This window comes from Symphalangus syndactylus, chromosome 5 (assembly GCF_028878055.3).
Source record: "Symphalangus syndactylus isolate Jambi chromosome 5, NHGRI_mSymSyn1-v2.1_pri, whole genome shotgun sequence".
Lineage (NCBI taxonomy): Eukaryota > Metazoa > Chordata > Mammalia > Primates > Hylobatidae > Symphalangus > Symphalangus syndactylus.
The window spans coordinates 103,360,841-103,374,658 of NC_072427.2; the positions used below are offsets into that span (position 1 = coordinate 103,360,841).

General features: G+C 45.7%; 1 protein-coding gene across 1 annotated transcript; it reads left to right on the forward strand.

Moving 5' to 3' along the window:
- The first annotated feature begins 2,735 nt into the window (after positions 1-2,735).
- On the forward strand, positions 2,736-12,646 carry ADAMTS1 (ADAM metallopeptidase with thrombospondin type 1 motif 1). The gene is made up of 9 exons (XM_055279383.2): positions 2,736-3,920; positions 5,470-5,816; positions 6,165-6,297; positions 6,979-7,146; positions 7,578-7,864; positions 8,344-8,530; positions 8,643-8,818; positions 9,785-9,960; positions 10,121-12,646. The coding sequence occupies exons 1-9, from the start codon at positions 3,191-3,193 to the stop codon at positions 10,818-10,820; spliced, it is 2,904 nt and encodes a 967-aa protein (XP_055135358.1). The 5' UTR covers positions 2,736-3,190; the 3' UTR covers positions 10,821-12,646.
- The last annotated feature ends 1,172 nt before the right edge of the window (positions 12,647-13,818 follow it).

Sequence of the window (13,818 nt, forward strand, 5' to 3'; positions counted from 1 at the left end):
GAGTCATTATGCAAAAGAACAGAAATCTGGACAGAAACCCAGGGAATAAAAAAGCCATGTTCCCGGCCATCCTTTTGCCTTTAACTCACTGTTTTTTCAACTCTACTTGTATCTGCAACATGAAATGTGAAAAAATTATATTGGATTTGTAGTAACCCATTCAAGATCAGAAATGTATGCTTTAAACAAACCTCCAATAAGAATATCCTGCAGGTAGAAACACACTAAAGGTCAAACTTACTTACGTTAACATATTTTTAAAAGCTAAAGTTTATGTAGAGAAGTTGATAGACTGAAATACATTACATATGTCTTTAAAGATACAGATTTTCTGCTGTTTTGTCCCTTTTTGCCCCAATTTAAGGGAATCACATCTACCTTCACTCATCTTCATTCAGCCTCTGGGCCACCTCTCCTTGAGATGGAGATTATGAGTGTCCAAAATCTCAATCTCAAATCTCCATCTCAAAGCCACTCTGAGGCTGTAACTGTTGTCACCATATATTATCTTCTGAGCCCTTTTCTAAGCAAGAGGTTTGAAAATGTACGGATGGCTTTGCCTTCATGCTTTTGTGATCCCGCAGTCAATATCTTGAAAGTCTAACATGACTTTCCTCATATGTTCTCTCAAGTGTCTTACCTTTCTTCTACCTAGAAAGAAGTAAAATGAAATGAAATCATAGAAAATGGATCGTCAAAAAATTACTGTAATAGAAGATAACAATGTTAAAAAAAAAAAAGTCTAAAAACCAAACTGGGAAGTAGGAATGATCAGATGTTTGGGAAAAGACGCTTCAGAAACAGAGAAACAGGAAGGAATAATCCTTGTAGTTCAAAGTGGAAGAGAAAGAGGTAGGCTGGACAATGCTGGACAATGCAGAAAGGAATCACACACTCATGTGTGCGGATGTCAATGTTGAGTCTGAAGGAGAAATGGAAAAGGGGGAGACAGCGAGGGCTGCAAAGGAGAGACTCAGTGAAAAGAGGTAGGCAGAAACACTATCAGAATGTTAATCGAGCGCTGTCAAAATATATCTAAGGCCTTGGTTGATTATTCAACGTTCAACGATGAGGGTGATTTTAGGAAACCAAAATTACATTTACGAAACCACCCACTCCTAAATGTGTGGGGACTAGAGGTCGTTACTAAGCCCTTCGGAAGTAAGCTGAGTTGCTTCTCTCTGCCATTCTTGCTCATTTGATTTTTCCTGATTAGTGGAAAGCAATGATTTTTTTTTTTTTCAAGTAAGCAATCTCGCTAGGAAAAAATAACTTGGAAAGCATCCGGAAAAGAAAGCTTGGAAGAGGGACGTGTGGGAGAACTAGAAGGGACGCTTCTGGCTGGGGCCAACTGAAGTTGGGAAGATCTGGGGAGGAGCGAGGAAAGGACCCAGATCTACTTGGAGCCAACCAAGAGACCGGACGGGGGTGGGGCGGAAAGGCGGAGACCAGGTCGAGCACTAACGCGGGGGCGCGCGAGTGTGAGGGTTGCGGGTCCGCCCGGGGCTAGGGCGGTCGCTCTCGCCATTGTCCCCGCTGCTTTCCGCCTGTGAAACACGTCCTTCCTCTGGGTCCTTGAGCCCCTCCCACTTTTTGGAGAGAGGAGACACTCAGTTTTTTTTCCTAAGGACCTGTTGGTGGAAAGGCTCAGCTCTCCTCGCTTTCGTAACGCGGATATAGCCTTTTCCCTTCCTGGTAGGAAGAGGAAGGAGGGGTCCGGGAAGGAAGCCGATTTCCTTCTTTTCCCCCACTGCACGCTTGCTAGCCCCAGCGATCGCTGCTGGCCCCCGGGTAGGAAAGTGGGGTTCCTGGCCGTTTCTGCGACGCTGGCCTAGGGCTTGCAGCTGCCGTTGAGTGAAAGCACGCAGACTGGCGGGAGCCGATCATTTCTAGAATGAAGAAGAGAAAGCGCAATTCCCTCCTTAGGCTCTAGGGAATTGAGCCGCGTCCCAGATCACCCATTCCAGAAATGTGAAACCGGGTCCTCACAAAGTCGTCTCTGGGGAAGAGGTGGCTTGCGGGGTGGGGGTTGGTGGAGGGTGAAGGCATAAGCAAACATATTTTAAAATCCAGATCCTAAGAAGTGTCACCCGGCCCCTCACCCAGGCATGCTTTCTGGGGGGAAGCGCAGGGCCAACCAAGCTTTCCCGAGAAAAGTTGGGGCAGAGAGAGCAGGCGGCGGCTAAGGAGCTCCTGGCAGGCTGGGAAGGTGGAGAAGTGGGGTGATGTATTTTTCTAGAAAGTGTAGCCCTAGCTCATCTCCTAGATTGGGGAAGAGGGAACTGAGGGAGGAGGGAAGGAGACTCAGGGCAGCTCCAGGATAGGGAAATGTTGGAGAACGGACTCCGTTCTCCACCCGAACCCTCCCTCCTGGGAACCGCAGCCCAGCGCGGTAACTGAGTTACCGCAACCGGGCAGTGGGGAGGAAGGGTGGTCCAGGAAACCGGCGATGGAGAAAAGCGGTGGAAGGGAGAGTCTTCTCCCTGGAGCGGCCCCAGCAGTACAAAGTGCTGGTCACAGCGCCCCTTCCGCCCCTAGATTGACGAGCAGTGGCGTGGAGCCAGCGCTGAGGCTGCCCCCTCCCCCTCCCGAGCCCGCAGCGCGGAGCGCGGTTTAGCACCAACGGAGCCGGGGGCGGTGTCTTTGGGATGGAAAAGGGCCAAAGGGGAGGAGTGGGGGGGGGGGGTGGGTTTCGCTGGTCCACTATAAAAGGACCGCTCGGCTGCCCGGTTCTTGCACTCGCTGGAAAGCGGCTCCGAGCCAGGGGCTATTGCAAAGCCAGGGTGCGCTACGGGACGGAGAGGGGAGAGCCCTGCGCAGAGTGAGCAACACCGCAGCCAAGGCGGAGGCCGAAGAGGGGCGCCAGGCACCAATCTCCGCGTTGCCTCAGCCCCAGAGGCGCCCCAGAGCGCTTCTTGTTCCCGCAGAGCCACTCTGCCTGCGCCTGCCTCTCAGTGTCTCCAACTTTGCGCTGGAAGAAAAACTTCCCGCGCGCCGGGCAGAAAGGCAGCGCCTCCTCTTAGTGACTCCGGGAGCTTCGGCTGTAGCCGGCTCTGCGTGCCCTTCCAACGAATAATAGAAATTGTTAATTTTAACAACCCAGAGCAGGCCAGCGAGGCTTTGCTCTCCCGACCCGAACTAAAGCTCCCTCGCTCCGTGCGCTGCTGCGAGCGGTGTCTCCTGGGCTCCAATGCAGCGAGCTGTACCCGAGGGGTTCGGAAGGCGCAAGCTGGGCAGCGACATGGGGAACGCGGAGCGGGCTCCGGGGTCTCGGAGCCTTGGGCCCGTGCCCACGCTGCTGCTGCTCGCCGCGGCGCTACTGGCGGTGTCGGACGCACTCGGGCGCCCCTCGGAGGAGGACGAGGAGCTGGTGGTGCCGGAGCTGGAGCGCGCCCCGGGACACGGGACCACGCGCCTCCGCCTGCATGCCTTTGACCAGCAGCTGGATCTGGAGCTGCGGCCCGACAGCAGCTTTTTGGCGCCAGGCTTCACGCTCCAGAACGTGGGGCGCAAATCCGGGTCCGAGACTCCGCTTCCGGAACCCGACCTGGCGCACTGCTTCTACTCCGGCACCGTGAATGGCGATCCCAGCTCAGCTGCCGCGCTCAGCCTCTGCGAGGGCGTGCGCGGCGCCTTCTACCTGCGGGGTGAGGCGTATTTCATCCAGCCGCTGCCCGCCGCCAGCGAGCGCCTCGCCACCGCCGCCCCAGGGGAGAAGCCGCCGGCACCACTAGAGTTCCACCTCCTGCGGCGGAATCGGCAGGGCGACGGCGGCGGCACGTGCGGGGTCGTGGACGACGAGCCCCGGCCGACTGGGAAAGCGGAGACCGAAGACGAGGACGAAGGGACTGAGGGCGAGGACGAAGGAGCTCAGTGGTCGCCCCAGGACCCGGCACTGCAACGCGTAGGACAGCCCGCAGGTAGAAGAATTGCTGTCGTTTGTCTGTCCATTCATCCTCCTCTCCTCACTTTCTCTATCCCACGCGACTTCAGGGTAGACTCCTGCTGGCAGGCAGGAGCATAAGTCCGCGGACAGAACGGAGGCCTGGAGTGGAGGAATGTGGTTTGAGGTTTGGATTGGTGAACTCAGCTAGAAAACATACTTCCATTTGCCCAAATAATGAATAACCAAGAAAAAAACTGACAAACGATTTTCTGCAAACTAAAGCAAAGCATTTAGGCCGGGGAGGGAGAGTTTGTAACCTGACTCCTTCCACCTTTAGTGAGTTGGAGCTTGTGCGAGTTCTTGTGAGAGTCTGTGTATTTCTTTTTAACGATTTTGTGTGCGCCTTTTGTGCGGGTTGCAACGTTGCGCCGAGTTTTGTAACCGCCGCCTGTGCGTGCATCCTGCGCTCCCTGGAGGGCGGATGTGGAGAGGGCAGAGGAGCAATGGTGACCTAGGAAGGTACCCTGAGCAGCTACGCTAGGATCTCTGTTCTGCAGGCTTCTGTCCCTTTTCCCCTTTATAAGGCTGACCCGGGCGGGCTGAAGGCGGTGGGGCCCCTTCGCAGAACCTGCTTGGGAGGTCTTTCCCGGGCTTGCCCCGCCTCCCAGTTTGCACTCCCTCTCGCGGCCATAATTCTGCTCTCAGGCACTGTTGAAAGTCACTGCCGGTCCTTCCTGCTACGCCTTCTCTCTTGTTGCAGTGCTTATTCTCCAGTTCTTTTTGTTTTATCACTTTGGTGCCTTTTTCCTTCTTTAACTCTCTCAAGTGTCATTTTTTTTTAAAGAATTCTCCCCTTTTGCCCTACTCCTCTGCTCCTGGGAGCAAAGTGGTGGCAGCCCAGTTCAGGACTTTCCGCAGGGGTTGGGTCTCAGTCCGGAGTGGAAGGCTCTGTTCCAAATAATCAATCACGCCTGCAAGCTGGAACTTATTTCCCTGGGGCAGTGGGAGTGGGGCCATAGGCTGCTAGGCAGAGTGGGTGGTCCTTGTGCCCGGAATTGGCAAGAGCGGAGCACCCCAGGGACCCCTGGAATGAGACAGCAGAGCTGTGCAGTCTGAGATTCCTTAAGGCCCGGCCCCTTGGCAGCAGCCCAGGCCCTACCCGAGGCCTTCCACGTGGAGCCTGATGATCTCATTCAGGATTTGAGCCCTCGCCTGTGAAAGAGTGACTCAGGGCCTCTGCCTGCCACCCCTTGCTCCAAGATTTTACTACAATTGGGTAGGACGATGTGCGAAACTGCCTTGTTCAGACTGCAGGATTTCAAAGAGAACAGAAGAAATCCTGCTCACACACAGAAAGAGCCTGACCATGCAAAGGAGCGCGTGGTCTTTTTATTTAAAGGAGAGGAGAGAACTTTAAAAATAACACTTCGAGTGAAGATATGCAAATATTTTTGTTATTGTTGTTGTGGGTATATTTTTTGCTTTGTTTGCTTTGACTGGTTAGGCTTTCCTAATATATGCTAGGAAGGTAACTATTCTTGGACAGCCTGACCATAAGCAAACTTTCTTTTTTTTCTTTACAGGAACTGGAAGCATCAGAAAGAAGCGATTTGTCTCCAGTCACCGCTATGTGGAAACCATGCTTGTGGCAGACCAGTCGATGGCAGAATTCCACGGCAGTGGTCTAAAGCATTACCTTCTCACGTTGTTTTCGGTGGCAGCCAGATTGTACAAACACCCCAGCATTCGTAATTCAGTTAGCCTGGTGGTGGTGAAGATCTTGGTCATCCACGATGAACAGAAGGGGCCAGAAGTGACCTCCAATGCTGCCCTCACTCTGCGGAACTTCTGCAACTGGCAGAAGCAGCACAACCCACCCAGTGACCGGGATGCAGAGCACTATGACACAGCAATTCTTTTCACCAGACAGGTAAGAGGAAGATGGTACCAGCTGTGAGACTGTCCTCTTAGTAGTCCACATTGTACCAAAAAGATATATACAAGGCATTTCACCAGTGTTTTTGCAGTTAACCTTTTTTAATTGGCTAGCATGGTTTATCTTATCATTTCTACTGTAATTTCAATATCTCAAGTTTCACAGTTTTATTTTAAAAGCATTAGGAAAAAAGCTTGATTAAAGTCACATGAAGTCTTCTTATGTCAACAATAATGAATGTAGATGCTCCAAAGCATATGTGAAGGCACACCCTGCCAAAAAAGTTAGATCCCAAGGGTCATGCTCCCCTTATTAATAACGATTTACCTTTGCTTTTTGTAGGACTTGTGTGGGTCCCAGACATGTGATACTCTTGGGATGGCTGATGTTGGAACTGTGTGTGATCCGAGTAGAAGCTGCTCCGTCATAGAAGATGATGGTTTACAAGCAGCCTTCACTACAGCCCATGAATTAGGTAAGTCTGCTTCAAAGCAGGAGTTAAGCCCAATTCAGAAATGTAAACTGGTAAAACAATATAAGGAGAGTCTGTAGGTTATATTGCTATTTTAGGTCCTAGTGCATCTTAGAAACTATAGAAAATATTTTTTCACTATTTCAAACATGGTCATTTTTATTAAAGTAAAAAATAAGATAGTAGTAGCTCTGGACATTTGGAAATGTGTATGTTTGTTTACACCCTGTGAAAAGTAGACATGGTCTGCAAAATAGCCAATCTCCTAAATATATTTCTCTAGAAATATTTTGGGACAAATGAATGAATCCTTGTTGGGAAAAAAACCTGCTGCGTATCATCCATATTTTATTTATTATTATTTTTTTTTTGAGATGGAATCTCACTCTGTCTCCCAGGCTGGAGTGGAGTGGCACGATCTCGGCTCACTACAACCTCTGCCTCCTGGGTTCGAGCGATTCTGCTACCTCAGCATGCCGAGTAGCTGGGATTACAGGTGCACGCCACCACACCCGGCTAATTTTTGTATTTTTAGTCGAGACGGGGTTTCGCTATGTTGGCCATGCTGGTCTCGAACTCCTGACCTCAAGTGATCCACCCGCCTTGGCTTCTGGAATTACAGGTGTGAGCCACCGCACCCAGCCATGATCCATATTTTAATGTGGGTTTTGGATTGCTTCCTAGGCCACGTGTTTAACATGCCACATGATGATGCAAAGCAGTGTGCCAGCCTTAATGGTGTGAACCAGGATTCCCACATGATGGCATCAATGCTTTCCAACCTGGACCACAGCCAGCCTTGGTCTCCTTGCAGTGCCTACATGATTACATCATTTCTGGATAATGGTCACGGTGAGATGTTCCAGCTACTCTCTCTAGATGGCATCCAACCTTTCATGCATAAAGTTTAGTTAAATGAACTCTTTCCTTTTTGTTCTATTTTCCCCACGTCAAAATTACTTTTCCTCTGTCAAGATCCTAACTGTTGAGATCTTAATTCCAAATAAAAAATAGTGCTTCTGGTTGAGTAGCTCCCAAAGCCCATTCATTCACATTGTTAGCAGATCAATAACTTCCTGTCATTGTTAATATAGAAGCACCCCATTGAGGATAAGATCTTAATAGTAACCTAAATCTCTTTAGCATTTCCCTCCCCCAGCTTTACAGTTTTCAAATCACTTTGCTATCTATTTTCTCATATGATAAATATTTTCTGAAATGGGATCTACCCCTTCATGCCCTCAGTAACTCTGTATTAATATTGGTTGGCATTTCCTTTGCAGGGGAATGTTTGATGGACAAGCCTCAGAATCCCATACAGCTCCCAGGCGATCTCCCTGGCACCTCATACGATGCCAACCGGCAGTGCCAGTTTACATTTGGGGAGGACTCCAAACACTGCCCTGATGCAGCCAGCACATGCAGCACCTTGTGGTGTACCGGCACCTCTGGCGGGGTGCTGGTGTGCCAAACCAAACACTTCCCATGGGCAGATGGCACCAGCTGTGGAGAAGGGAAATGGTGTATCAACGGCAAGTGTGTGAACAAAACCGACAGAAAGCATTTTGATGTGAGTTTTTCTACTGAAACACATTCAGAATTGAAAAGAACAAAGTGATGATAAAAGATTTGATACCAAGTTAAACATCCCCATCTGTGTCCTCTAGCAGGAATGTGAGATAGCTTATTTTTAGAATTGATTCTTGGCCAGGCGCGGTGGCTCACGCTTGTAATCCCAGCACTTTGGGAGGCCGAGGCGGGCGGATCACGAGGTCAGGAGATCGAGACCACGGTGAAACCCCGTCTCTACTAAACATACAAAAAATTAGCCGGGCGTGGTGGCGGACGCCTGTAGTCCCAGCTACTCGGAAAGGCTGAGGCAGGAGAATGGCGTGAACCCGGGAGGCGGAGCTTGCAGAGCGAGACTCCATCTCAAAAAAAAAAAAAAAAAAAAAAAAGAATTGATTCTTTGTTCCATGTGGTTTTCTTTGGTACCCTAAAAGTTCTCTTTAGAGAATTCTAATGCTGATGATTTGTATCTCCATTTAGACTCCTTTTCATGGAAGCTGGGGGATGTGGGGGCCTTGGGGAGACTGTTCAAGAACGTGCGGTGGAGGAGTCCAGTACACGATGAGGGAATGTGACAATCCAGTCCCAAAGAATGGAGGGAAGTACTGTGAAGGCAAACGAGTGCGCTACAGATCCTGTAACCTTGAGGACTGTCCAGACAATAATGGTGAGGAGCAATCAACTCTGATTTTAAGAAACGGGATAAAAAAAAGATGTACCCACAACCAGGTGGCTCAAGATTGGAAACTGATAATGTTATCATATTATTCTCTTTCCAGGAAAAACCTTTAGAGAGGAACAATGTGAGGCACACAACGAGTTTTCAAAAGCTTCCTTTGGGAGTGGGCCTGCGGTAGAATGGATTCCCAAGTACGCTGGCGTCTCACCAAAGGACAGGTGCAAGCTCATCTGCCAAGCCAAAGGCATTGGCTACTTCTTCGTTTTGCAGCCCAAGGTAGTTAGTTTTTACCTTATTTTTACCTAAAAACCAAGGCCTAAGCTTGCTACCTTTTCAAGCAATTTTTGATATAGTTTCTTTGCTTTCCATATTAACATATCTTCAATTTCAAATTTGAACTCCTTTTCTTTTACATAAATTGGCAACTGCCTGCTTTGAGTTTAGTGTTTTCAGTTATGAATGAAGCTTAAATCTAACACTTCAGATGCTTGCAATTGCTCGCTATTATTCTTCTATATACAAAGAAAAGCTTTTTGGACAATCAAGTTCTCCTCTGTGGGACAAGGCTTCACGTACAGCTCATAGATACATTATATTTTCACACAGTAACCAGTAGTTTTGGAAAATAGCTTATGCATGGTCCAAAATACTTGTTACTGGGTAACTAGCAGTAGCAGGTGCAAACAGAATAATTGAAATGGAAGTCTGAGTATTGATAATTTTTATGTTTGAAAACACATATTGAACTGGGAAAAGCATCATTTCTTTTGCTGTTTTGCTAAGGGAATACATCTGGATCTGAGACAGAAAATGGAATTTAATGTGATTGAGATGATCGTGTGTCATTAGCACCATAGGCTATGAAAATATTCCCAAGTTGCAGATTCAATATTCAGCAAGTGATTTATGAAGCACTTACTCTTGCTAGATACTAATTATTCTAGGCTCTGAAGATACAGCAGTAAACAAAGTGACAAAGAGCTCTACTTGCATTGACCTTAGCTGGAGGAGGGATAGGTCAATAGATAAATAATTTTTAAAAATCTCTAATTTCTTCAGATGTCTATACATAGTACTGAAAAACATGCCAACATGAAGGGTAAATGCATGAAATGCATAATGTGTAGAAGGTACTGTTTTTAATTAGCATGGTCAGGAAAGTAGAGAGAAAATGTTTCCACTTATCATTGCAGCATCTCCTTCCTTTGCTTGTATGTAACACTAGACGTGTCCTTTTTTCAGGTTGTAGATGGTACTCCCTGTAGCCCAGATTCCACCTCTGTCTGTGTGCAAGGACAGTGTGTAAAAGCTGGTTGTGATCGCATCATAGACTCCAAAAAGAAGTTTGATAAATGTGGTGTTTGTGGGGGAAATGGATCTACTTGTAAGAAAATATCAGGATCAGTTACTAGTGCAAAGTAAGTTTTAAAACACCTATTTGCAGACCTTATAATTTAAATGGGCCTTTGAACAGGTCTGGGAAAAAAATATGTCTCATAAAAGATCAATGTGTTTTTAAACTAAATAATCTAATTAGCCAATGAATCAGAGATTTATGCCTGTTTTTGTCACCTGCAGACCTGGATATCATGATATCATCACAATTCCAACTGGAGCCACCAACATCGAAGTGAAACAGCGGAACCAGAGGGGATCCAGGAACAATGGCAGCTTTCTTGCCATCAAAGCTGCTGATGGCACGTATATTCTTAATGGTGACTACACTTTGTCCACCTTAGAGCAAGACATTATGTACAAAGGGGTTGTCTTGAGGTACAGCGGCTCCTCTGCGGCGTTGGAAAGAATTCGCAGCTTTAGCCCTCTCAAAGAGCCCTTGACCATCCAGGTTCTTACTGTGGGCAATGCCCTTCGACCTAAAATTAAATACACCTACTTCGTAAAGAAGAAGAAGGAATCTTTCAATGCTATCCCCACTTTCTCAGCATGGGTCATTGAAGAGTGGGGCGAATGTTCTAAGTCATGTGAATTGGGTTGGCAGAGAAGACTGGTAGAATGCCGAGACATTAATGGACAGCCTGCTTCCGAGTGTGCAAAGGAAGTGAAGCCAGCCAGCACCAGACCTTGTGCAGACCATCCCTGCCCCCAGTGGCAGCTGGGGGAGTGGTCATCATGTTCTAAGACCTGTGGGAAGGGTTACAAAAAAAGAAGCTTGAAGTGTCTGTCCCATGATGGAGGGGTGTTATCTCACGAGAGCTGTGATCCTTTAAAGAAACCTAAACATTTCATAGACTTTTGCACAATGGCAGAATGCAGTTAAGTGGTTTAAGTGGTGTTAGCTTTGAGGGCAAGGCAAAGTGAGGAAGGGCTGGTGCAGGGAAAGCAAGAAGGCTGGAGGGAGCCAGCGTATCTTGCCAGTAACCAGTGAGGTGTATCAGTAAGGTGGGATTATGGGGATAGATAGAAAAGGAGTTGAATCATCAGAGTAAACTGCCAGTTGCAAATTTGATAGGATAGTTAGTGAGGATTATTAACCTCTGAGCAGTGATATAGCATAATAAAGCCCCGGGCATTATTATTATTACTTCTTTTGTTACATCTATTACAAGTTTAAAAAAAACAAAGCAATTGTCAAAAAAAGTTAGAACTATTACAACCCCTGTTTCCTGGTACTTCTCAAATACTTTGTATCACGGGGGTTGGGAAATGAAAAGTAGGAGAAAGGTGAGCTTTTACTAAGACCTGTTTTACTTTACCTCACTAACAATGGGGGGAGAAAGGAGTACAAATAGGATCTTTGACCAGCACTGTTTATGGCTGCTATGGTTTCAGAGAATGTTTATACATTATTTCTACCAAGAATTAAAACTTCAGATTGTTCAACATGAGAGAGGCTCAGCAACGTGACATGACTCAAATGGCTTCCTCTTTCCTTTTTTGGACCATCTCAGTCTTTATTTGTGTAATTCATTTTGAGGAAAAAACAACTCCATGTATTCATTCAAGTGCATTAAAGTCTACAGTGGAAAGAAAAAAAAGCAGTGAAGCATTAGGTGCTGATAAAAACTAGAGGAGACACAATGAGCTTAGTACCTGCAACTTCCTTTCTTTCCTACCATGTAACCCTGCTTTGGGAATATGGATGTAAAGAAATAACTTGTGTCTCATGAAAATCAGTACAATCACACAAGGAGGATGAAATGCCGGAACAAAAATGAGGTGTGTAGGACAGGGTCCCACAGGTTTGGGGACATTAAGATCACTTGTCTTGTGGTGGGGAGGCTGCTGAGGGGTAGCAGGTCCATCTCCGGCAGCTGGTCCAACAGTGGTATCCTGGTGAATGTCTGTTCAGCTCTTCTGTGAGAATACGATTTTTTCCATATGTATATAGTAAAATATGTTACTATAAATTACATGTACTTTATAAGTATTGGTTTGGGTGTTCCTTCCAAGAAGGACTATAGTTAGTAATAAATGCCTATAATAACATATTTATTTTTATACATTTATTTCTAATGAAAAAACTTTTAAATTATATCGCTTTTGTGAAAGTGCATATAAAATAGAGTATTTATACAATATATGTTACTAGAAATAAAAGAACACTTTTGGAATATGTGTGTCTGTTTTTTGAAGTGGGAATTAATTCCTGGGAAGCAAACCTGAGGCACAAATATTGAATCTGAAGACCGAATTATTTTCTTAAATGATTTGGCAATAAGATTTTGTTCGAGAGGAAGGTGAAGCAAGATGGCCGAACAGAAGATTTTTTTCTAATGAAATATATTTCTTGTATCCTTGGTATATCTGATTGCTAAAAAGAAAGAAATTTATGATGTCGTTTGTTACTAATGTATCTAATAATATACACCAGTGGTTGGCAAACTTCTTTTTTAAAAAGCCAAATGGTAAATAGTCGCAACTTTGTCAATCCTGTCAATAACTATCCTGTCAATACCATCTAGGTCACAACTGCTCAACTGTGCTGTTGTAGCACAAAAGTAGCCATAAAGAATGAGTAAGTGAATGGACATGGCTGTGTTCTAATAAAACTATTTGGAAAAACAAATAATAGGTCAGATTTCTTCTGTAGATTCAGTTTGCCAACCCTGGTATATACCATAAATTAAATTGAAAGAGCTTTCAGTTCTGGATGCTTTTTGAATTTGTATCTGTTCCTCAATTACATCCCATAAGTAAAAATATGTGAAAGTATTTAGCTATTAAGTAGAAAACAATGACTCATAAATTACATTTAGGTTAGACATACATGGTGAGTTAAACCCTCTAAATGCTTCACTTGCTCATCAGGAATACCTGAGGGGTTTTGGAGAAAACTTGGAAAGCCCACAGCTTTCTGCGTAGTCTTTTTGTAAATCACTGTCTTTTAAATACTAAGTGGTATATCAATAACTAAAAGTTCAGATTCCTTCCAAAGTAACTACACTTCTCCCAGGAAATAGTATTTACTAGAAGACTCAGATTATGTGGTTAACCACAGACATTTTGAACTCTACATTTTTCTCCTTTTCCTTGAAAGGAGGAGTTTGCGCCCTCTTCTGTTGCAGTTTGATAAAGACACACCCAAGACTGGGAAGAAAAAGAGGTTTAATGGACTCACAGTTCCACATGGCTAGGGAGGCCTCACAATCATGGTGGGAGGCAAGATGGAGCAAGTCATGTCTTGCATGGATGGCAGCTGGCAGAGAGAGCCTGTGCAGGGGAACTCCTCTTTATAAAGCCATCAGATCTCATGAGACTTATTCACTATCACAACAACAGCACAGAAAAGACCCACCCCCATGATTCAGTTACCTCCCACTGGATCCCACAACACATAGGAATTATGGGAAGTACAATTCAAAATGAGATTTGGTGGGGACACAGCCAAACTATATCACAGGTATTACAATATAGCATGCTAGTTTTTACGTATAGATGATAATTTCTAACTTACTCTCAGTTATTCAAAGTGTTCTTCCCCTGAGCAAGTAAACATATCATTCTCAGCAGTCAGGTGTACAGGTGCTGAGAATCAAATTAATTTCTGGGTTTTTTTTTCTTACCTACTAGACTAAAGGACTGAAAGTTAAAGTCATCTCACATTGTGGGAACTAGTCTTGGTTCTCCAGAACTCATTTAAACACAGAATTTAACCATTCAATTCAGTGGCCTAACTCGCCACTTGCAACAACAACCTCTCACAATAGATTATTTGTCTACATTAGTGCAGTACAAATCCCCGCAGTAAGTGATATGGAGGATACACATGAGAAATAACCTGACCCTCATTAACTATACATGCCATTTGAGAAAAT

Coding starts and splice junctions, on each gene's coding strand:
- ADAMTS1 (XM_055279383.2), top strand. CDS start 3,191: ATGCAGCGAGCTGTACCCGAGGGGTTCGGAAGGCGCAAGCTGGGCAGC. Junction 7,147..7,577: donor ATTTCTGGATAATGGTCACG/GTGAGATGTTCC, acceptor TTTCCTTTGCAG/GGGAATGTTTGATGGACAAG. Junction 9,961..10,120: donor GGATCAGTTACTAGTGCAAA/GTAAGTTTTAAA, acceptor TGTCACCTGCAG/ACCTGGATATCATGATATCA.